This window comes from Vigna unguiculata, chromosome 6, assembly GCF_037176805.1.
Source record: "Vigna unguiculata cultivar grain cowpea cultivar isolate G323 ecotype 2 chromosome 6, ASM3717680v1, whole genome shotgun sequence".
Classification (NCBI taxonomy): domain Eukaryota; kingdom Viridiplantae; phylum Streptophyta; class Magnoliopsida; order Fabales; family Fabaceae; genus Vigna; species Vigna unguiculata.
In genome coordinates, this window is record NC_140797.1 from 25,604,734 (window position 1) to 25,631,201 (window position 26,468).

Here is a 26,468-nt window from a genome sequence, read left to right on the forward strand (position 1 = left end):
GGAATTCAAACGATCCAATGTAAGTTGTGCCATTCATCATTGCGTAATAACAACATTGTAATTTAATTAACGTCTAAAAGACACCGATTGCTTTTATTTGAATCAATGAACGGTAAACAGCAACATCCCAAAGAAAGAGAAGTATTCCATCGTTACACAGTAACAACTAGCTCAAGGATAGGCTTACAAAAAGATGGTACAGCATCGAAAATTTGCACATTGCTTCTCTTGCCTTCATTGTAATATTTTGCTGGCAATGGGAAAGGTTGGAGCTACATCAACAGGTACCTAGGGTACATACACCATACAATATATCCGGAATTAGTTTCTGTATGCACAAACAGACTATAGAGTCTAATAAAAATAATTATAAGATTTTAATAATACGATCAAGATTTTAATAATTAATTTAATTTCCAGGTCCTCACAGTTTTCTTTTTCCTATATACTTCTAGTCGAGATAGACTAGGCCATGCTATTCACATATTTAAGCTGGAAAATGCAAATCTTCGTTATTCACATATAAAATGCATTAAGTACATATATATCAATCAGATGTATGTAATCAAACTGAATAAAAGAGAAATTATTTTCTTCTAATTTTGAGATTAAGCAAAGTTGTTTAATAGACATTTAAGTTGCCCTCCAAAAGTTGACACATACTATGTGAAACTTCATAATACCCACTTTTGCGTATGCTTAATAGAAAAGGTGAGCCAATCAGAGTAGTCAATTTACCAAAAACAGATATAGGTTCTAATGTCATGTAGATAGAGAAACAAGAAAACATATGATTTTGTGTATTTAGATACAACGGAGCTATTTAATTTATAGGGGGGGGGGGGGGGGAAGCTTAATACAAAATATTCAGAACATAATTACAGAAAATAGAATTAGGCTAATAACCTAAATACAGAATTTTACCATTACTATACTCACAAGATTCTAACAAAACTGAAGATCCAATTGCGTATACAGACCAAAATTGAACATAAATGGAAGTATAGGAGCTAAAAAAGTTAATTGTAGCCTTAAATTTAAATTTTAATAATATATCATACTTAATAATAAAATAATATAAAATTATGAGTAATCAACATGTGTAGATTAATATGATTGACTAAATTATATGTTGAGATATAAATTAATAATAGTGAAAGATAATTGGCACTTATTTGAAATATATACTTTCATTTATCTTAATGATATTTTAGATTTATGAAGAAAGTGAAATTTAAGTCAAATTCAACCCTATAAAAGCAGTTTGTAAGGTGAGATTTGAACTCATTTGTATACTATAATTTGACTTTATCTTTATTTGATGTGCGCTCTTCGACACACCATCTTAGGCCTAGGACTAAACATATCCAGCAAGACTAGAGGAAACCCAATAGTGGTGATAAGAGGCCCAACACCTTGCTAGGAAGGTTTTTAATAACTATGATACAATCTTAAAAAAAGTAATATTTAAAGTCTAACTCAGCAAAATCGGCTTATAAGATGAAGTTTGCACCCTCTTGTATGCTTTTCATAAGATTAAATTAAAACTAAACAAATAAAAAAATATAAAAGACTGGTTCAAAATAGTTTTTCTGTTCCAGCTTTTGACCAGATAGCGTTGATTTTGAGAAGCCAGAACTTTCTAAGCTACTAGGCTAATCACCAGACTGGTTCCCAATTGAACCAGGCTGTCTGCTCTGGTTTTAAAAACAGTGCAACTAACACAGTACTGTGGTTGATAATACCTGAATATTCTCCAACTTTTTTAGAGCAACTTTCAGTGGTTCAGACAACACGGAGTATTTCTGGAGAAGTAAACCAGCAGCCTCTTTATCACCTTTGGCTTGTAGGGTGAGTATCTCCCTGCTCAAGCTTTCAACTGCTTCTTCAATCTTGAGGAAGAAAAACTTAATTAATATCACCCATCTCTAGGCAAACAAACTCAAGATGGGGGGACATGATAGAAACACTAATTTTAAGCCAGAAATACCTTGGTAAAATCAACAGAAATTGTGCCTTCAGTATTCCATACAAAGGCTCCTTTCTCATATAACCAATTGAACTGCAATGCTTGTCCTTTTCTGACAATATGCAGAAGATTTAGATGTTAAATTACCTCACAACAATAAAACAAGATGAAACTAGAATGTAAAGTTAGCAGCGCACCCATGAGCTTCCTCTAAACCAAAACGTACTGAGCGGATGCATCCAGCAAGAAAAGAAACATACATCGACTTCAATAAACTTTCAGAAAGCAAATCCTGGCAAAATCATAGAGAAAATCAATGACATTAGCATCTTCTCTAAGCTCCAAAATAAAGATGTCTACAAAACCTAAGAAGCCAAACACAAAACAAAAACAGTGAAACAACTTAGCTACCAAGTGATGAAGACAGACATATAAAGCATAGTTAATATTTCTACAAAAGGTGTATAGCATTGATAATGTCTGATCTTAAGTAAATATATTAATTGTACAGTTGTTCAACAGTTGTGTAAATTGTCAAGTGAAGAAAATTCCGTTGTCCTACCAAGCCTGAACATGGAAGTTTGCTGAAAGAAAGGAAGTTTTACCATTTGTGCTCTATAAGTTTGCATAGTCATGTAGCTTAAGAATATAATGTAAGACTTATTGTCTAACATGGATTTTTCAGGGGGTTTGTTTCGTAAAAATTCAGAGATATAGAGTGAACAGTTAAGCTCATGGTTTCCCTTCTTGTTCCTGTTCCTTTTACAGGTTTTCTCATAGTTAGGACGACTCCTGATCTTCCTGTAATGTATTTATTTTCCCTCAACATATTTCCTTTTTTAATCCTGTGAGCAAATAAAAGAGTATAATAACTAACCTGGGAGATTAAAAACCTCAATGCCCAAAGGCCAACTATATCAGCTTTTGCTTCTTCCACAGCTGAGTGAAATTCTTGTAATTCCTGCACGAAAAGGAAAGACATTGCAGTAATCATATACAAATAGATAGGTGCAATAAAGTATACACAGAATAATATTTTTCTAAGCTAAAGATGTTTCTCATTACGTGATTGGTAGGATCCAATGATTACTGAATGCAAAAGATTTGAAACATATACATCCATCTAATAAAAGACAGAGAAGTCAACTTCACTGTGTTATACCATACTATTAAATTGGTGATAACTGTTAAATTAGCCAAACCAATCCCAAAATGACTGTTTAAGGCTCGTTCCAGATGATAGGTTACTTGATACGAGCTCTAATGCTGAACCAGGAAGAAACTTCTTAGAATTTGGAATTAGGTTCTAATTCAACACCACAGAATCATTTTGCATGGTGAAGACAACCCATGATTTATATTTTTCTTTAAATTATATCTCTATTTAATGTAAGACTTAATCAACACATTTGAGGCTACAACTATGCCAGCCCTCAAATAGGGCATAAATAAGGCAGCTAGGGCTGACTACAATTAAGGCTGATTTCCAACAACCCCTCACAATTAAGACTGCAATATCTTGAGTCTCACATTCTTCCATCCATGAAACAGGTTAACTCTATTGATCTAGCTCGTGTAAACTATAGTAAACTCGTTCAAACTAATCTAAACTCACAAGTCGAATGATGGTTCCGCGAGTTTAGTTGGGTTTCATTTTGGGTGTTGATTTCATTGTTATCTATATCTAATCTTCATTCATCTGTTATGCATGTCAAATGTGTCGCAATTGCAGAGGAGTGGAACAGAACACCACCCTCCCACTCTTGAAGAAACAATAGTGTCATGCTGCAATAAAGATTGAAACAAAGCAGCAAAAGTGAGTTTCATGGCTGTTTCACAAGCTCATTTTTTATATTTCAATTTATTTGTTTGGAAATTGATGCAACAAGCTGAAAGCTTCTTGATCTTCAATTTGGCTGGTAGTGTTAGAAATGTTAGAAATATCTTATAATATCATAGAATAATTAGAGAATCTTAGAAGATCTCTTAGGATTTATTCCTGTACATTTAATAATTAACTTCCTTATTTAATTAGGATATTTATAATTATAGGGATATCTTATTAGAAACAAATTTATTCAAACTAATTTATATGCATATCATATCATGTATAAATAAAGTCTCCTATAATCATTTGTATTTACTATAATTTGGCATCTATACAATCTACCCAGCCATGGGTGTGAACTACAAGAATGGACAAAGGTAACATACCCAAAGACATGACATGGCAGAGTTAACACTAGGTGTGAAGAAGGAAAGACGGAAAAAACGTGTTCAATTGGAAAAAAAAACAAAAAAACATTCCAAACATGAGTGGACAACCTGTTGATGAGATATATGGGCTGCTTCTCATTAATAGATATTAGAAACATACAACTGGAGGACTCTAGCAACTTCACGGAGAGGACTATTCCTACTTTTCGCAATTCCATTTTGTTGATAATGTAATTTGTATGATTTTTATCAGTAAAATTAATTCCTTGTTCCCCTGCGTACTATACGTTGGTATTACAATTAGAGGTCCCTAATACTAGGAGCTCTACATTTGCTGCTGCACCAACAAATAAACAACCACATGCCACCACTATCTGCCTTGTCATTATGGTTGAGGACGGTGGTGGGTCAAAGAAGTGCACCCAATGCAAGAAATTGCATCGTTTAAGGAAATCCCACATGTCGTCACCAATGCCAACGTCTCTGAAAAACCTTGAGTTTGTTCAGAAGGACAGTGACTTCGAATTTGTCTCAGCTTTGAGTACATCTGAGATTTTCAATTCTCTTATGAAACAGGTTCTCTTTTCTAATAGATCTGGGATATTTTTTATGTTTTTTTTTTAATATCAAAGGTGAAATTCATTCCTCTCGGTCCTAACGATCTTCAATGTAGTGAGTACTTATGAATTTGATGACCGAACTATTTGCAGTGGACCTAGTACATTCAGAGGATCTCAAGAGACGGTCATGATTAGATCACATTGATGGTGGAGAATTAGGGTTAGTTGACCCTAATTTAAGTAGTTGGGATAGTGAAGACTCATTGATTATGACTTGCAGACATTCCATGGTTCTCGAGATAGGTAGAAACTTTATGGTCTTTTCCTCCACTGAAGAAATATGGGATGCTTCAAACAACTCTTGCCCATTAAAAAAAGTTTTTTGTCTGTTATGACATTGAGACCAGAGTCGTCAAAACAACAGAGGGTTCAATATCATGAAATTTTGAATTGGTTGTGGATCAAACTAGAATATTACCACCCGCTACCAGACTACCCATTGATATCTAATTTCACGCTGAAAATGTCCAATATCAAGCATGAACGAGTGTGTTAGAGATCCCACTTCAACTTGAGATATGAGCAAGTTATAGTATGTAAGCAAGTGCAAACCTCACCTTTTATGAATTGATTCTGTGGGAGTGTGCTAAGTTTAAAACCCACTTTTTAAGATAATCTATAAAGATTTACCTTTCCTTGCTATCTCCGTGAAGAGTTTTATCACCATGCATGATATTATTAGTCCTATTCAATTGTAGTATGTACTATTCTCGCTCTCTCACAGATACAATGTTTCATCCCTAACCTTGCATTTTCTCACACTTGCCTAATGATCCAGCATTACCAAGTTTAGTCCTATAAACAGCAAGCTTACCATATATACTTATAGCATCATATCCAGGGCAAATTTTATTAAGTAAATGTAATAATAATAAGTAAATGTAATAATAATAATATTAATATTAATATTAATATGACAATCAATTTAGTGCCTCGGACTAACATCATAGTCTGGCTAATCTGTTAGTAAGTTTAACATGGAAATTTTAGCAATCAAAGAAATTGATCAAGTGAGGTATTGTAACTAACCAATCTGACAGTAGACTTTTGGCCATTTGGAAGTGTTATGGTATGCGGTCCAATTCCATGGCAGCATTCATGGCAAATTGTGTGAGTAAAGAATGACTCAAAATCTACAAGTTCTTGTTGCTCCTCTGCAACACAAGCAGCAGCTATAGGAAGAAGAATATGCTTGAACCTGTTAAGAATTGACAGGTTCCCCCAAGATAAATAATCCATTTAGAAAAGGATGTAACCAAAAAATGCAATTCATAATTGTAAATGGTAACTTCAACAAACTAGAAATTTAAGGGCCGGAAATATTACTTAGCCTCTGAAACATTCTTAAGCATGACCATTGATGTTCCCCGGTCTTTTACAATACTCTCATCATTTGGTAGATTGAAAGCAAGAGTTTGCGGTCCCTTCACATCCTGAAATAATTCATAAGTGTAAAATTTCCAGTTTTAAGCATAAATAACCCATTAAAATGGAGAATGGCTTTGGAATTTTATCAGAAAAGATATGGAAAACATTTCCGAGCATAATAACTGCTTAAACCAGATATTATGGACTGTATAGTTAACCCATTGAAATTCAACAAGAACTCCACAATTACTGCCAGAACTGAAAACTCAGAAGCATCTTTCTACTTCTATTACACACATACCCTAAAACACACACACAAACACAGAGACTCAAACAGTATTCAAATATTCCTAACACTTACCCCAGCATTATATAGAAGTTGGATAACACGGATAGGTGCTGCCGACACATCTTTTGATTTGTATGCACTATCCATAGGGAGGTTTTGCTCCAGAAGCTTAATAGGTAGAAGTATTTGAGAATTAAGGTGTCAAATACACTTATTTAGAAAAAATAAAAATTACAAAACTAGCTCTCAATGAAATGCTTAAAGTATAAACCTGCAAATTATCCCCAAAGAGTTTCAATTGAGCTGTTGCTTCATCGTCCTTGATTCCAATATATGCTTCAAAGGTAGCCTAAAAGAATTGCAAAGCAATTATTGATTCCTTAATTCAAAGTTAGTGTCATTTGTCATTCCAAGTGGGATGCTGGAAAATTTCCAGTAAATTTAGACATTCAAATAATTTATATTCTTTATTCATGATAGTATAGAAGAATTTAGAGATTCAATGCAAAACAACACATCCGTATTCAATAGATAATTTCAGATATTCTTCAAGCTTAATTGACCCAAAATTTGGTAAATTAAGCTCTCTAGCCAGTCAATGTTACTTTATGCTTACCTCAAAACAACTTTACAAACCATATATTTTATTCATTTGAATGCTTGCATAATCCTGCCAAGTATCACTTTTGTCAAATAACGTATGTGGATGTGAAAATGATAGTGATGATGGAAAGATATTTCACATATGATTGTCGGAATATCTTCCCTCAATGGATTCATCCAGTCAATCTCAAATTATTCAAGAATTGTTGAAACTATTAAGAACCTTTGGGACTACAAGGGGCAACAACTTAAAATGTTAAAATCCGATGGTAAGTAGATGGTAATGAATAGAAATTTTCCTTCGACAAGCCCAGATTTGTCAAACAACTTCATTAGATAGTGTAAAGAATAATTAATTTTATATTTTGAGAAACTTCATAAAAGTTGCATTATGTTCTACGTAATTGTTGTCTAGGGTCCTAAGCGTGAACTGTATTTTGTTTCTTTTTCTCTCTATTTGTACTTCTTTTGCAAGAATACACATATCTATGTATATATAAATGAATTTGAAGAAAGATCTAAGTAAGATCTCTGAAGTAACTTTTCTCATATATTCTTTCTTTCAACTTAGTATCTCAACAGATCAATTCCTCTTTGCCTATCTTTATTCAACGAGGAAATGCCAAAGGGAGAGGGAGAGTTTATTCAACTAGTAGGTAGGTTTGTTGGGCCTATCATGTCACTTGCTATTGGATCACTCACAAATATTTATTCCCACACTCGAGATGTCCCGTCCTTAACATGAGGACATATGTTGGAGATTGCACATCGAATAGAGATAGGTCAAATTATAGTGTATACGGAGACATCAAGACTGAGCTCGTTAACTCAAGTGATTAGTTACCAGATATTTTCACTAAGTCTTTACAGGGATCGAGAATTGATTATATTTGTAATAAGCTTGGTACATACGATTTGTATGCACCAGCTTGAGGGGGAGTGTTAGATATATTGTTACATATATTAGATATCTTATCTTTATCTTCTATCTTTAGTTTCTTTGTTATTATTCTTTATCTTGTATTTTGGGCTTAGCCCATGTCTCATTTATTATAAATATATTACCCTATGTGTAGTTTTACAGAAGGGAGAGATTAATCTCAAACCCTATTTTCACTATATTCAATACTTTCCTTTAAATGAAAATACTGCTACAGCCTATTTGTCCAACCATAAGTTTCTTCACCTGCAAAAACAAGAATATCATGTTTCCTCACCGTGAGAGTGTGGTTGCCACCTGTCTTCTCCTTCCCCTAAGCTCTTTTGTCCACAAAGGTCAAATTCTTGCAACATCCTCTCCAACCCACCCATTCTTTATTCCATTCTTATATTCACCATACCCGTCAAAAAGCACCACAGTGCTAAGATCGTGGCTCTAAATACCAATTGATAAAATTGATATTAAAAAGAATAGAGATAAGTTTTATTGCTCTCCATACTCCAATTCCCATACCAATGTAGTTAGTAGGTAACAGAGTCAATGATCAGAAAGAGTTTTAGTACAACAATACAACTAAGGTTATTAGAGAGAACCCCACTCTCCACAATCCTTCTCACTAATCTCCAAAACCTGTCCCCTCTCTTCACTCATATGACTATTTATAATAGTCCATTACAGATGTTTAATTACAACTTTTTCCTTTTTTTGTACACTATAGTGAAGTTATCGTCTACTTTCTGAGAGAGGGTGTATTGGGATAATAATCAAGCAACTCTACACATTGCCTCCAACCTTGTGTTTCAAAAAGAGCAAAATACATAGAAATTGACTGTCGTTTTGTTTAAGAAAAGTCATTATCCAAGGAAATTTATACAGAATTTGTTAATACATACAATCTTTATGCCCCAACTTGAGGGAGTGTAAGAATTTATATGTTTCATTGTTAGGAATTACCTTATATCCAAAAAGCTTATCCTCATAAGTTTCATATGGCCCAATAGTGACATCCAACTTAGAGTCCTGCAAGAAAACAGAAAGATACAATTTTTTTATCCTAAAATTTATCACTATAAAAACACATTACAGTGAGAATACTAACATTCATAATTTAGAGAAACATTACTAAAATCGCTCACTAGTAAAATAGCCTATCCATGAAAGCATAATTTTTCAAGTAATTTCGTTGGGTGCAAGACCATTTAATAAGTAAAGGCCAAAATTTCGTAATGCTTTTTTAATCAATTCAGATTCAAATTGATCGCCAATTCACATTTTCTGTAGCGACCCCAAGATTTCAAAGGTTTATGTCTTGCTGATTTGCACGACACAACTAAAAACAGAACCATGCCCTCACATATATTAAAACAATTTGGCAATAAGTTAAAACAATATAAGATTAATAGTATTTGTTCACACAAAAAATAAAAATTATCACCTTCTACATAGATAAATCTTTGGATTTAGTCAGGCATAGGCAGTTAAGATAAAAGACGTGATGTTTTCTATTTTGTTTTGCAAAGGAAAGTAACCAAATTATGTACAGAAGAGAATGGAAATAACACGGTCAAAAGTAGAACAAATATTTTAATATTATCATGAAAGTAGAGTAGTGAGTTCATGTCTGCATGCATGACTAAGAATCCAGACACGTGAACTGGTGGAACCGTGATAAATGACAGGATATGACTAACCAATTCCAACCAGGCTATATCTGAGTCATAATAATTATTTGAGAGGAAAGCATCAGCCTTGCTATGTAGCAGCCTCTTCAAACTACAGCAGGAAGGAACGAGTTAACCAGCGTTTGTTATTATTTAGTGTCCAAATATTCATATTGATAGGATAATCAAGTTACACCCACTTCATGGGGCCACACATAATAAAAAGCTCAAAGAACAGTAAAAGAGTACAATAAAGTAATTCATAGTATAGTACAGTGTTATCGATATTGAATAATGGAAAATATAGAGGACCCAATAAAGAAATACAATACATACATACAGATTATTAAAGAAAAAAAAGAATACAAAACTATAATTGTAATGGAATAATAATGAAAGAGAACATAACCAATAATAATATTATGACTAGAAATTCAAATAACAATAATATCAAATCAAAAACACAACAAATTTCAAGTTCAAAACATAAAATAACAACAAAACATAAAATAAATTTCTTAAATTTCTAATTATCTGACTATTCTTTAGTCCCAACATAATTTTCTTCAATATATCCAATGGGACATATGCCCCCTCTCACTTCAGAAAAACTCTTGTCAAAGTTAAGTAAATATCATGCAATTCATTCTCAATCCCAATATAAATCTTCCATCTGCCCTCCTTGTTGGGGTTGAAGTTGCACCTGGGACCTTCCTTAGAAGCATGAGAAGATCCAATAAAAATACCACCAATTGATAGCTGCTATCTTTTATTGATTGAGAGCAACTACATGCAAATTCAAAAGTATCACAAAAGAAACATTTTTATGTCAACTTTTTAAAATAAATTAGAAAACATAATTTCTAGGGTACTAAATGATGGATGATCAAAACAAAGGTAATATAACAAGATTTTGATAGCACAAACAAAGAAATTTGATTCTTAGTGCTATGCATCTTGTTAGCCTCCTCTAGAAGGTACAAGCCATTGTCTTCCTTGGCAAGTCCAATCATTTTCCCTTTTCTTAGATTCTGAAATTGGCAGGTTGTAGGATTAAAAACCACCAAACATGTAAATCTATTGTAAGCTTGTGAACAAAAACGAAATTGGCAAGTAATTTGGCCACATGCAAAACACATCCTTCAGAATTAGATTTTGGTTCATCATAATATCTTCTTCTCCCACAACTTAATGAAAGTGCCATTTGCAACTGGAAACTTTTTTGTTGCTTGGACAAGATCTATAAGATATAAACCTAGTAGATGATTCACCCTGTGGTCTACGGATCCAAGGTCAACTACCTAAACACCTTTAGACGAATTTAAGGCATTGAGACATAGGAGTAATGAATATTACCTGAAAATGCTAAGAAGCATTTACATGAGTCTCCAGGTTTTGTTAATGTGTCCAACAACCCCTTAATTTCATAATATCCTTATGTTGAACTCTGTAGTGGGTTGTGAAGAATTGCTTCTATTGGGCCTAGTTGTGCCTTATGGACTTTAGTACGTCCTCAACCTTGAATTCCTTTAGATGTATGTTAAGAAATGGACTTTAAGCTTAACTTAAGCCCATAAAATTAACTTATAAGGTTAGGTTTGCACTCACTTTTATATATATATATATATATATATATATATATATATATATATATATATATATATATATATATATGTATATATATATATATATATATGTATATATATATATATATATACATATACATATATACATATATATATACACTCCAAATTAGCAATATCTCTAGTTGATGTGGGACTTCTAACACACCGCTTACGTCGAAGTATATACATCTCATGCTTGGGACTACACATTAATGGGTGACCTGATACCATGTTAAGAAGTGGACTTTAAGCCTAACTCCAGCCCACAAAGTCGGCTTATAAGGTGAAGTTTGCACCTACTTATATACTCTAAATTGTCCTTATCTCTAGTCGATGTGATACTTCCAACAGTGACCAATACCAGTTTGAATTGGAAGGCCTCCCATGAAGTTTTCAGCAATTGTCTTGACTCAAGTGTGTCACAACTTCTTACATTAGGTACACCAAAGGGAGTCTTTATTATATCTTTTAGGTATATCTATTCCTCCTACTTCATTTCCAGATGAAGTGATCAGTCTTTGTCCAACTTTCTTCCCCTTGTTATGTACAAGCAAGGTTGAACTTTCAGCTGATGGGGGTTTTAACATTACTCCTCTACAAGCCTCTTTTGCCCAAAACACAACCATTGTCTCATTGAGTGAGGATAGGTCTTTCCTTAGCACTTGAATTCTAACAAAGTCAAACTCATGTTTAACCCTATCAAGAACTTGTAAATCTTGTCCTTCTCCTTATATTCATTACCTTTTGCTTCAAATTGCTCATAATGGTCTAACTTTTGCCACAAATTTTGTAGTGTACGGGCATAATCACAAACTGAGTAAATCCCTTGTTTTGTTTCAAAGACTTTCATCTTAATCTCATAGATTTGGACAGCATCATCAACTTTGGAATAATTTGCTTTATAGGTATCCCATACTTCCTTAGTTGTCTTCGTAAAAAACATATCAGCATCACTCACTTCGGAAGTCATGGCATTCCACAACCATGATAGTACGCATCCACCTCATCCCATGCTGCAATTTTGGCATCCAAAGACTGGAGGGTTGTCAGTGCATTGAGATGACCTGATTTACCCATCCCTATTAAAAACGATTGATTGATGTATGGCAATACAGGCCTAGAAAGAATACAGTGAAATGAAGAAAGTGTTGGTGGTGTTGCAGTGATGCAGGCTGCGCAAGTCAATATGGCAGAAGAAAGATTTATTTCCAGCATGTTTCATTGTATTTTCGCTTTGGTTTGAAATTTGAATTGTTCCATACCATGTTGGAAGTGTAGTGCACATCTTCGAGCTTGCGGTGGGTTGTTCGAGATATAAAATGTAGATTATAGTTTGTTGAATCACTTAGAAAATTAGTTGGGAAATTAGTGGTTCAGATTAGCCATATAATTCTCATTATACTCTTACTAAAATATTTTTATTCGTTATTAATACAATCGTATTTTCAGTTTTATATGGTTCTCCCAATTTCCTCCTTTGAATCATGTTTTCTAACATTTAACATAGAGCAGAAGAATGAGCGCTTACTAATGAGAATATGGACAGAAAACATTACCTTGGCGAGTCGGTAATGTCTCCAGCTTTATGCAATAAATCGGCAGCTTTTGCAAGAAGAGGCTGGTATTCTTCGGAGTAAGGAACTATATATAGATCATGAGAACTTCCTTTGTTATCAGACTGATGAGAATCTAAAATAAATTCACTGTGCCTTTTAATAACACTGAAGAATCCTGTTGCCTCTTTCTGTTCATCCTTTTCAAGACTGTCCTTCCATAAATCAAACTCCTGCAAGATAAAACTGTAATAATTTTCAAATTTGCAAATGAATTCTTTTAACAGCATATATTTGGTGTAATAATACCATTTTGTCCATGTCAGGTGGGTAGAAATTAGCGCCAGCAGGTTTCGGCACGGGAAATGCTGCTCTGTATTCCACACCCTTCCAATCTCTGACTGTCTTAGTCGCGTTAGAGAACAACCTTATTGCTGAATCTGCAGTTGTCAAGAATGCCACATCTTCATCAAGGCTAGACCTGTCAACAATTAATAGATAAATTATACAACATGACTGGACATAAAAGGGCCATTTTACAATAAGTGGGTTCCTCCGTTCTACTCTGAAAATTATATGAACACAATTTGCAGTGTTCAAGGCAGATGCATGTTTATATATCTGTCAAGAACACTGTCCGATCCTAGCAATTTCATGTCAAAACTTATCTTGGATGGTAAAAGAGAGCCTTGGATTAAGATAAAAAATTCTGTAGAAAAACTTAAAATAAAGTGACAGAAAATGAGCCAAATAAGTCCAGGAAGGCATAAAATAATATCAAAGTCTGTCTACAAGTCTACTGTAGACACCATTCAGTTGGCAGACTGAATTATCAAGAAAACACTTACCATGGGCTCTTGTTAATCTGATAATAGGACCATTTCAACTTATTTAACTCTGATGAATCAGCATGCTCCTTCAACCAATCTCTAAGAGCTGGATTACTGTACCATGACTGATAGTAAAATAAATAGATAAACTTCAGCAATGTACACTATCATGTGAACATATCCATCTTGCTAGTTCTACTCTACCAATTACAGTTCAAATATTAGAATAACTTTTCGAGCAAGAAACAAGTTACCCATCAAATTTCATAACATTATTAACAAAACCAAGGTATCAAGCATGCTGCATGACACGTATGAAAAATTTTGCATGGAGAAAAGATTAACAGCCAAGTTACCATTAAATTTTACATACTTCATGAGCATGAAAATTAAACAAATAGCATAAAATAAATAGAGACAAGATACAAAAACAAAGAAATACAAACACAGTATAAATGGATTGTAAACACAACCTGTAGAAGAAAAATTTCATCCATTACAGCTGCAGCCTTCACAACCAAACCCAAAGCCTCTCTGTCCAAATCTGAAAGCCCAGATAACTGCCAGAATGAAACATTAAACTTATTTTAAGGTTAACTAGCAACCACAAATTTTGGAACAAAGTCAATTGATAATGTTATTAATAATCCAAGGGAGGATAAACTTAACCAATAATGATATCATTGCCTTTGTTGAAAAGTGGACTTCAAGACTAACTCGGCCTCACAAACTGGCTTGTAAGGTGAGGTATACACTCATTTATATATTATAAATTGGCCTTATTTGTAGTCGATATCGCACTCCCAACACATCCCCTCCCGCCGACACATATATAAGTGGTCCAATAGCGACCCAGTAGGGAGTGAAACAATAGACTCAACAAACTTTGCTTGGAGAGGCTTTAACTCGTGGCTATGGAGAAGTAGATTTCAAGCCTAACTCACCCGATGAAACCGACTTGTAAAGTGAGGTTTGCACTCACTTATATATTGTAAGTTAGCCTTATATCTAGTCGGTAAGGGGCTTTTCAAAAACCTTCAACATTTATAAAAAAATGTTGACAACACTTTCTAACACACTCTTTCTAAAATACCCTTGGTAATGGCTTATACTTCTAGTTAATTTATTTTAAATAAAAAATCATCCAAAACCTTGATAGTTAATCACACTCGCAAATAAGCACCACAATATTTATTGCCTAGGTCATACATGCGCATAAACGACAAATGATTAGGAATAATTATCCACAGTATATCTATATTGGTTGGAAGAAAATATCTTTAGAAAATATCCACAATATCCTATTCATTTCAGCGTACTTTTGTTTCTTTATTTTAAAGATTTTGATTGTTATTCATAGAGGTGATGAGAATATAATTGGTGTGACTGTTATCAATAGAATAATTTGTATTCCTAATATAATTCAAGTAGGTATCACTCTATCTTTGGAGCCCTATTTCTGCTGTCAGGTAAACAATTGCCACTATCCAGTACCATAGTCAACTAACTAGTGAAATTTAAGCCTAACTCAACTTTACTAAACTGGCTTGATAATGTAGGTTTGTCCCCACTTATATACTATTTGGCCTTACATATAATCAATGTGGGATCTCCATTACACCCTCTCACACCGAGGATATCGTGCATGGAAGTCAAAGGGAGCCCAACAGTAGGAGGCATGATAGGCCCAAATCTCGTCAAAGATAAACTATGAATGGCTCTAATACCATATTTGACTCTGATACCATACAAAGGTAGTGGAATTTATACCTAACCCAACCTTACTAAACCAACTCAATAAGGTGAGTTTTGCTCCCAACTTTATATTATAATTTGGCTTTTATTTATAGTCAATGTAGGATCTCCAACATTGTCAATAAGGTAAGTGGTGCACTAGAAAAGTATGCCCCCCACTACACCAATCACAACACTAGCAGATTGTCATCAACATATTGCACAAACCATCACACACTACCTCTAGTATCAATGCATGTAGCCCACTTGCAGCTACCACCACAGACAAGGTCGTTGTGACCTCCTTAGCACGTTCAGAGGGGTGGTGACATGCCATTTAGCATTGAGTAGATTTGAGTTTTCAGTTGTCTGGCCAAATGGGTTCCCATTATTGTGCCATTTTTTTTTCAATGATGAAAGCATAGAAGGAAGAACTTGATTGCCTAAGAACAATGATTGAATCAATAAGTCCATTAGATCGCATATCCTATCCATGAAAGGTAAGAGTACATTCAATATTGTTGGCCCAATGTATTAGAAATAGGTTGGGTCCTACATTGTGCAAATTTTTGTTCCCAAAACCAACTAGCTTGAAGTTGTGTTAACTTTCACACATCTCATCAACAAGTTACTTACTCTTGTCTTAAATGGTAATAGTTCTGTAAAGTCTCTATTACCTTTTGTTTCCTCTTCTCTCATAATGTTAAGTCTACCTAGCTGAGTCTTTGGATGCATGTTCACTCATAATACTAATCACAATAAATTAGATCCTAGATTTCTTAAAAGTGTACTCATTAGTTAACCTTCAAGTAAAAAGGGGTACAAATGTTATCATTGTCAAAGTTATCGTCTCTTATGTCACCATTGTTGCCACTGTTCTTGAAATAGAAAATTTTAGTTAGCCCTCGACTTTAGGGCGTGAAAGCACTTCAAAGGGGGTAAAGGACTTAAAATGAAAGAGCTATTCTTGTCATTACCATACCATATTTATATTTGCATGATGGTCAAGCTCTAAGCCATCATAAATAGCAAAGATGAATGCTTTTCGAGTTGTTCTTGTTCTAACAATTCATTTTTGTTGGGACTTACACTAGTTGGATCCCAAAAATGTCTTTCTCCTTATAGCTTTAAAAGAAGAAGTGTACATGGAGATTCCTCTAAGATTTGAAACTTATTAAATAGAGTGAAAAATAAGTTTGGGATTAATCTCCCTTGTGTAAAACTACAAATAGGGTAATGTATTTATAGTAAAGGAGACATGGGCTAAGCCCCATATACAAGATAAAGAATAATAACATGAAACTAAAGATAGAATAATATCAAACAATATATATAACACTCCCAAAATTTTGTGTATAACCCTTGACATAAGAGGAGCTTTGAGGTGACCAATAATACCATCAAGATCATCTTTGATAGCAAAAAGACACCTGCAACCAACAACAGATTTCCCAGACATTAATGGGACAAGCTCCCATGTTCCACTACTATTAAGAGCACTAAGTTCATCTAGCATGGCCTGATGCCAACCAAGATATGCTAAGGCATCACGAACAGATTTGGAAATGGTCACAGAAGAAATAGATGAAAGACAGGTATAACAAGGTCAAGACAATCTATGATAACTTAAAGCAATATAGTACGGAGAGGGATTACGTGTAGAACTTATACCTTTTCGGAGGGCAATAGGAAAGTCACGCAGTGGATGGTCAGACGCAAGTGTCAGAAGGTCAGACTCAGGTGTAGGAGTTGGAGGAGACAAAATAGTTAGTACTTGAGTTGAGTCACTCGGTCATTGTTGAGAATGATGTCGGCAACCATAAACCTAAAGGGATGGTGGAGAAGAAACTAACGACGGACAAGACACACCTGAAGTATCACAAATCACAAGAATAGTGATAGTACAAGGAATATGGACTTTATTAGATGGAGACTAAGTTGGAAGGAGACAGACTTTTAAAGTAAAAACAAGACTCATTGAAGGTGACATCTGCAGAAACAAAATAGTGATTCAGAGAAGGAGAAAAACACTTGTATTCTTTTTGTGATCTTGTAAACCCTAAAAAAAACACATTTGTGTGATCGAGGAGACAATTAATCAAGACCAAGACTAAAATTGTGAACAAAGCATGTAGAACCAAAAACCTTTAGAGGTAAGGGATGAAGAAGTTCATGAGGAAATAAAATGGAATGAGGTATTTTATTATCTAAAACCGAAGAAGACATGCGATTAATGAGATAACATGTAGTAAGAACAACATCACCCCAAAAAGATTGAGGAACCAAACCATGAATTAAAAGAGTACGAGTTGTTTCAATAAGATGTCTATTTTTATGCTCAACCACCCCATTTTGTTGAGATGTATACACACAAGAAGTTTGATGTAGAATGTCATGAGAAGCCATAAATTGGTTAAAAGAATTGGTAGTAGTCCCAGGGATGATTGGGTAAAGGAAATAACACAATCAAGAGAACAGATTAGACAACTAATGGATAATAAGTTAAAAGGAGTCTCAGGGACATAAAGAACATTATCAATGGATAAAAAAGGAAAAAAATTGATAGTCTCCACACCATGAGCTACAATACTAGACCCTTTAGCCACTGTAACAAAGGGTAAATTATCAGGAGAGGACAAAGAGGAAAACAAAGATTTGTTACCAGTAATGTGATCTATATGGCGTCTAAGTCCAACACCCAAGGACCAATAGACAAAGATTGAGTCAGACCAGCAAAAGATGTACCTATGTGGACAACAAAAGTCATGGAACTAGAGAGCTTACAATCCTCACTCCTTTAAGAAATTCATTGATGATAGCAGATTTGTCAGTGGCGGTAACAGATGAAAGAGGGTCCACAATATATGGTTGTGATAGAGAACCAGTTTTAGCAATAGCAGTAGATTGAGGAGGGCGACCATGTAAGACATAACACCGATCAATTTTGTGACCGAGCTTACCAGAATGGTCACACTTGTGATGCCATTTTTCTGGCTTGCGAGAGCGGTTGCGATCATCACGTTGAGATGCCAAAGCAAAAGAATCATTGGCAAAGACATGTATATCATTGAAAGGTTGATATGGCACACGCAAAAAGGTGGAACAAGTAGAAGTAAAATTGGATATAACAGGAGAAGCCAAAATTTGATCACGAACATGGAAATATTTTTCAACAAGTCCGCGTACAATCAAAACTATGAAGAACTTTTATCGTTGCTCGATTTCTTTGGCAGGAGTAGAGGCATGAAAAAAAGCATTCATCTTACCTAAATAATCAGCCATAGGGTCCTGAGTGCGAGGAGCAACAACTTTAAAAAGTTTGTGACAAACACCATATAGACATTGACTGTAGGGATGTCAAAAAAATCTGTATCCGTAGGTATCCGCAGATAAAACCCACAACGGGTAGAAAATGGATATTGTAAATGAATACCCGTGGATAACAGGTATGGGTATTTTTAATACCCGCATGTTAACGAGGCAGGTACGGGTATCATAGTATCCGTACCCGTGAATACCCGTACCCGCTACACTCTAATTTAAATTAGAAAAAAAAAACATGATTAAAATATTAACATATTGATTTTGAATGAGTTATTTTTTTATCAATTAGTTTTAAAAAAAAAATTAATTTCCTTGTAAATTGTCATTCAACATTATTTAAATGGGTTATTTGGACTTTGTTTAAAATTTATAAATGTTATGTATTGTATTTTATTTGAATTTACGATCAAAATAAGTTGTTAAATTTTTATTTTTATTTTTTTGTAAATACCCGCGGGTACCCGTGAATACTAAAAAATTATGCGAGTACTCGCATAATGGATACCCGACGGATATAAGTATGGATACGGGACGGATATTTATCCAGCGGGTAGGGTAGGGATAGCTACTACCCGTAACTTACCTGCCCCGTGAGTGTCACTGGTGTACAACAATTTAGCCTTTTCCAAGACTTCATAACATGTGTCGTAGGTACGAAACATTGGTTTCAAAGAAGATTGAATGGTATTCTTGAGAACCATGCATAAGTGAGCATCAATTCTTTTCCAACAGCAAAAATCATTGAGAGCAACATTACTCACTTTGAGAGTAAGATGATCAAGATACCCCTGTCGTTTAAGCCAAAGTTTAACGTTGTACCCACGTTGTATAATTCTTGCCATCTAACTTATCAATGGGCAAGTGCACATTGACATTGGTAGGAAAAGCTAATGAGTCAGACATATTAGAAGTATAAGTGACAGATGCAGAAGAAGTTGTAGCGGAAGACGCCATGGAGGAAAGAGAGAACCCCTAAATTTTGATTGTGCTCCAATGGAAACACTAAGCCCAGATATGGAAGGAAAGATGAGGCTGACGCGAGTCCAGTAGTGTTGATCGATGTCGGAGACGACAGCGCACGCACCGCCACGCACAGCAGAAGTGGACGGCGGCTATGACATTCAAACAGCATGTGTGAGCGCGTCGGACCTCCAATGATGGCAAAACCAACGACGTTAGGGTCGCCTGGCCAAGACGAACAGAACGAATTGGTCACCGACCAAAACTGGTGCTCCGGCAACGGTGACGGCAAATGCAGATACAGGCAAGGAAAAAAATTGTAAAAGAGCCTTAGACTCTAGATACCATATTAAATAGAGAGAAAAATAGGTTTGGGATTAATCTCCCTTATGTAAAACTATACATAGGGTAATGTATTTATTGTAAAGGAGACATGGGCTAAGCCCAATATACAAGATAAAGAATAACAACAAGAAACTTGTTGAGATGTAATATTTTATTTATCATGTATGGGATCCCTTCTTTAGGGTTAGGGTTAGGACTGGGCCTTGACTCTTTGTATTCTGCTTATTATTTTCTTATATAAACAGTAGTAAAACAGTAACAGTAACAAGTTTTTCACTGTTTCATTTATCTGAAATCTCTTCAAGAAGATAGAAGATAAAGATAAAATATCTAATATATCTAACTATATATCTAACAAAACTCATAATTCAAGGAATAAGGTATGCCTTCTAAAGAAGACCTTATATGGTCTTGAGCTTTAAGAGAAGAAGTGTACATTGAGATTCCTCTAAGATTTGAAATTCATAATTCAACGAATAATGTATGGCTTCTAAAGTTATATGGTCTTGAGCAATCCTCAAGACTGTGATTTGGGATATTTATGAAAGCAACACCGAGAAATGAACATCTCGAGCATGAGATTATATATTTGTGGATAATTCAATAGGAGCCTAATAGCGATGGCACAATAGCCACGATAAATTTGACTATTAGAGATTCTAAATGTCTCAGATACCTTAGGAAGTAAATTTAAATTTAACTCAACCTCACAATATTGGTTTAGGAAGTAAATTTAAATTTAACTCAACTTCACAATATTGGTTGGTAAAGTAAGGCTTGCATCCCACTTATATATTATGATTGGGCCATATTTCTAATCAAAGTGAGATCTCTAACAACAAGAAAAATCAAGGAAGTCATACTTTATATGTGAAGCACTTCATTACAAGTAAACTCACTATACTACCAATCTATGTGGATGATACAATTATTGCATAAGATAAAATAGAGAAACTGCCTTTAAACGAAAAGAGGCCGCTTATTCCAAAAGTCAAGTATTTCCATTGAATAGAGGTTGCTTATTCCAAAAAACAAAATTTTCATCTCCAAAGACAATATGTACTTAATCTCCTCAATCATCATTTGGCTAACTGACAAATTTAGATGTTATTTTTGTTTGAGCAAATTCAATGTTCATTGCAATTACGCAGTTGGATATCACGCCAAAAAGATCAGAACTGACAGATAAACATTAGCTAACAAAATTACCATTGCAATACACTAAAATACACAAGTGAAACGATCAAATAACATGGATAAAAAGATATTACAGCTACATTTTTTTTCCATATATTCATAAGCCCCCGTCATTTCAAACATACCAGTTTATTTGTACAATTTTAAATAGAAGGTTTCAGTTTAGTGTTTGTCTAATCTTATTTTAAAAAACTAAGCAATTTTCAACTTATTTTAATGAGCAAATCCTATCTACATCTTAAATAAGTGATTGTTTTAAAGTTTGCTTATTTCAAAAACACTTATTTAAGTTTAACCAAACTTTCTCAGACTAAGATGCATTTGCATTCCAGGAGAAAATATTAGAAATACAATATTTCAACAGTATAGTTTTCAAATCGACAATATGGAATGGGGGAGACAAATAGCTAAACAGTTGATAGATACAGGTCAGTACAATTAATACAAGAACAAAAAACAGATAAAAATGTAAAAAACCTCTGCACTAAGGGAAACAGGAGCATAACGACTTATTTGCTTCTGTAGAGTCAAATTGCGTGCTACAGTATTTTCCTTGTACCTTCAACAAATATGCAAATGTATGGAATACCAAAATAAGTATATAATCAATGTCTTCTTTAAAGATCATGTAGTTTTCTTTAATAGAATATAATCAGAAGTATATTTAGAGATAAGAAAGTTGAGTTTGGCCATGGGATTATATTGTAGGAATCTGCAGTTAAAAGGAAATATACATAGTTTAGTTTGAAATGAAAACAATGACACGCTTACTATTACATATTGGTTGCCAATTTTTTCTCTGGCATGAGATGGTTGGCACATTCCATGAATATTCAGTTTGCCCATTCACTTTGTACAAAGTTTCTTGGTATATTTAAAATGATTTGGAAAAGGGGACAATATCACAATTTTGTCTACATATGGTTTTTTTTCTATATCTGCAGAGGAATACCCATACTTTTAATGGCCAGTATTTACTGGGTCAAGCCAACATCTAAGACTATGCCTGACCCTAATAAGACAACTTCTAAGCTATGAAAGTACAGACACTCTTATTGCAAGAGTTGTCAAAATGTTAGACATAAACCCGGCAAGTTCAAATAGTTTTGGTTCAGTCCCAATTCTTTTCTTACCTTGTTTTCTTTTCTATTTGGAAGGACATCTCATTCTTTCTGTAGTTGTAACTTGTACCTCACTTCTTTTCTATTGAATAAATTTTACTTTAAAAAAGGAGAAAATAGAAAGACATGGCCATCTGAACTGGGACTGAAGTTCTATACAGGTACAAGGAATCAAACAAGAATAATAATACTTTTTACGAGAGTTATTGCAGATTGAAAGAGGTTTTGTTTCACATATAAGAATCTTTTATTCAAAACTTAATTATAGTATACCAAGAGTTGACCAAAACATAAATTCCAACATACCTCTTTTCGATTACATCAAAGAGTTGACTGTATTGTCCATTTACATCATAGGGGACATAATCTGAATCTTCTTTGGCCAGTAACCTTTTGTATTCTTCATAAGAAATATATTTAACAGCTGAAACCTCTGATTCCTGCCAATGACAGAAGATCACCTCATTAAAGATCAGGAAAAATTAAGATAAAATAAGTCAAGCATGCACCAAGAAAAGGCATAAAGGACATGAGAGTAATGGAATTAGATTAGCACATCAATTAAATATCTTTTGTCTACAATCAACCGTGTAGAGAGAGTATATGCTGCCAGCCCATTATCTACGGTCAAAATTGTTTCATTGAGCTTCACCAAAGATGTTAAACATTTACGTAACTGATGTTATAAATATTTTTTTCTGGACTAGAATATCATGGAGTTTACTTCTTCTAGACAACTGCTACCAGATATTTAAAAGTAACTCCCATGTGCCAAAGAGTTAATTAAAATGAAACAATAAAACAAAAAGAATTATATCCAATAGTTCACAGATTACTCTAAATTCAATCACTAAGACAGAATTAAAAGACATAAATAGACATTAAACAAGAATAGATACCCAGATATGACCATAAAAACTCAAGTTCTATTCTATCTCAGTATATAAATCCAGTAATTAGACTCAAACCACAGATTACAGAACAGAAACTTTGAAATAAAACTAAATCATAAAAAAATATGGAATGATCACAAATGTCATACCTTTAAACTGAATTCTAATACTTCTAAAACAAGCTAAATTTGTCAAATAATGAAATGATATAAAGGCTGGTTCCATAATCAAATAAAGGCTATGAATTATGTCTCTCAATGAGATCTAAAAGTCCAATTTGACACAACTTACACATCCTCACCTGAAGTGCAAAGGCTTCCAGAGGTATAGGATCAAGAGTTGTTACCAGATACACATCATTAAATTCGTTATTGATGTATTTTCCATCATTTATGACACTGCATTCCATATTTAAAGATCATATTAGCTAGTCTGCAGATAAATAGGAGAGAAATACATTCGTTGAAGCTAAAAATCTTATATGCGTACAATAAAAGAAACACAAATCAACTTAGCAGTCTCCTTCATATGCGGAAGAGACTCCACTATAGTCTAAACAAACCCTCAATTGAAAGGAAAATCAGAGGGTGTTTACTTTTTCTTCCACTTTTAATTTTCAGTGCATTTGTTTTCATATTCAGTTTTCAGTTTTGTGAGAAGCAAACTAAAAACGGGAATTTTAGAAATAGAAAACAGCATAAAAGCAATGTCGTAGCATTTATAAAATGATAATTATTAAATAATAAAAAATTAAATAAAAATAAAAACAAGACTTTAACTTTTTGTCAAATACAGAAATACACCATATACTAGTTACCTGTGCTGGAGGGAAATAAATATCAATTCAAATGCATCCTTGGGGAGGATTACACCCAACTCTTCTTCAAGCTCTCTCCTGAAAAATCAGTCACACAACACCACCAGACTTGATATTTTTAAGGACAGACATAATTTACCTTTTAATATATAACTAAACAAATACAGTAGCAACCCGCAGTCAATTTGGTTTGGTTTCTCCGGTACCATCGCTCAATTTTGATCTTAACTCCTAAAACTAGCGCACGTCTAGGATCATGCCTTTCAAAGGTCATGAACTAACTTTTCTTCTTTCATTTGTGTGTCAAATTACATTAAAGACGGGAAAGCAAAAAGCATTGCTTCTATTGAGTGCACGTACCCAATGGCCACTCACAAAGCCAAACACGCTAAACGTCAGTAACTAAATTAGCTGCCAAAGACAACATGACTAAACCTACTTGTTCATATCGTCAAATACCAAATTGACTTCTCATAGTGCACACAATACTAGGGGAGTGGTGGTTAGAAAAGCATTTCCTGTTTTCACGTTGTTTTCTATTCTCTGAAATTTACACAAAAAAGGTTAAATGAGAAAACAAAACCAAAAACAATATTCAATTTATATTTCACCGTTTCCTGTACAGATTCTAAAAACACCAAACAAACAAACTGAAAGAAAAAAAAAACAAAAAAACATAACAGAACGTTTTTCCCCAACGACAAAAGTAATGTTGTCCAACGAGATTTGATGTTTAGCACAGTAATACGCCACGACATTTAAAGAAATCGTTTCCTATAGTGATTATCGAGATGAAACTCTAATTCTGATTAAAAAAAACAGCAACAGAACGTATGTTCCGGTATGCAAGTCCTGTGCTCTCTCCAACCAAACACGAACGAAACGGTAATATGACAATGCAGAATACCTAGCAGTGATTAGCGACGAATCGCCAGCGGAAATGTGACCGGCGCTGGAGATATCCCAAAGATCAGGCCACGAGTCCTTGCACGAGGCGCGGCGTTGGAGGAGCAGCTCCTGCGTCCGCTCCGCGAATAGCCACACATGAACGGCGCGGTGGTAGTCGCCGTCGCGATGCACATCTCCCCTGAACATAAACACGCACACACACAAATGCAAGCGTTGTTATTACGCACGCGAATTTGAGGAACTGTGGCGAAGAACGATTGAGTTCGCGATTACCTGGGCCGGGAAACGCCGGTTTTGAGACCGGTTTTGGTTAGAACGTCAAGGTGTTCCACTGCTTGCTGCTGCATCTCAAAGTGTTGTTGAATGAACTTCCGTGGTGCGGGGAGTGAGTGAGGGAGTCAACTATAAATCTGCGGAACGTGAAATCGGAATGGAATCAGCAACATGTGCTTTTCAATCTTATCATGTCTTATCTTTTATTTTTCCTCACCCATAGCATGTTCTTATCATTACTGTCACGGTATTATTATATTACGCCATCCCTTCTTTTTTTCTCGAAGGATTTATATTTTTTAATAAATAATTTTATCTGTGATTTTTAAATTTTAAGCTTTTTTTCTCGAAGGATTTATATTTTTTAATAAATAATTTTATCTGTGATTTTTAAATTTTAAGATAACATAATTTTTATTTAATTAATATAAAAAGAGAAAATTATTTATGATAACAAGAAAAATATAATGATATACAAGTATTATTGAAATAAAAAAATTATAATACATTAATTATATAATTTACATTTTTTATAAAAGATTAAGTTTTCTTTTTTTGTCAGTATTAGAAGTTATTAATAATGAAAATAAATTAAATATATTTGTAATACTATTTCAAAATTTATTTATTCCTTATATTGATACTTTATTTTATAAAAAAAAATTAAATAAATTTATATTTCCATTTTAGTGTTAGCTATGTAACACGCCGGTCCCACCGAGTTAGCAGGCAGGCTCATTTTCACGTTGCGTTCAACTCTAAGGTTTAAAAACAACTTGACAAAACTAATACTAACATAACATATGTTCGGAGTGAAAATTTGAATTAAATGTGACATGGCCTCTTTAATTGGTTTTGACAAATTAGGTAATATTAAATATGTTCACTATTTGTATAACTTCTTCAATTGCCCTTTGAATGATCGGAATCCATCATCTCACTCCATCCTTAAATTAATTTCAATTATTCAAAAGAGGAAAAATAAATAAATGTAGTGTATTTGTACGTGTGTTAGAAGGCATTTTGACAACTTGTGTCTATATGTACTCTACCCTTATGATATATTATTAGACCAGTTACATATCAGCTAAGCAGGAAATATTCTTTACACGTCGGAAACATCTCAATTACTTAAGCCCAAGTGTACTCGACACGTATTCTTTGATCCAGCACCATAACGACCTAGCCGAATACGTGTCAACCAACTAGGATCGACACAT

At 34.1% G+C, this 26,468-nt stretch overlaps 1 protein-coding gene across 1 annotated transcript; it reads right to left on the reverse strand.

Moving 5' to 3' along the window:
- Window positions 1-4: 4 nt before the first annotated feature.
- Window positions 5-25,465, reverse strand: NUDT3 (nudix hydrolase homolog 3). The gene is made up of 21 exons (XM_028076191.2): window positions 25,249-25,465; window positions 24,974-25,153; window positions 24,067-24,144; window positions 23,551-23,647; window positions 22,663-22,796; window positions 21,713-21,794; window positions 14,149-14,235; window positions 13,694-13,800; window positions 13,155-13,326; window positions 12,849-13,078; window positions 9,698-9,779; window positions 8,961-9,026; window positions 6,735-6,812; window positions 6,536-6,631; window positions 6,133-6,239; window positions 5,836-6,004; window positions 2,847-2,930; window positions 2,167-2,261; window positions 1,991-2,081; window positions 1,746-1,892; window positions 5-288 (listed from the first exon to the last, which is right to left on the reverse strand). Exons 1-21 carry the CDS (start codon window positions 25,320-25,322, stop codon window positions 235-237), a joined length of 2,310 nt encoding a protein of 769 aa, XP_027931992.2. The 5' UTR covers window positions 25,323-25,465; the 3' UTR covers window positions 5-234.
- Window positions 25,466-26,468: the final 1,003 nt, after the last annotated feature.

Coding starts and splice junctions, on each gene's coding strand:
- NUDT3 (XM_028076191.2), bottom strand. CDS start 25,322: ATGCAGCAGCAAGCAGTGGAACACCTTGACGTTCTAACCAAAACCGGT. Junction 21,795..22,662: donor TTTGATGTAATCGAAAAGAG/GTATGTTGGAAT, acceptor TATTTGTTGAAG/GTACAAGGAAAATACTGTAG. Junction 13,079..13,154: donor CACCTGACATGGACAAAATG/GTATTATTACAC, acceptor TTTATCTTGCAG/GAGTTTGATTTATGGAAGGA.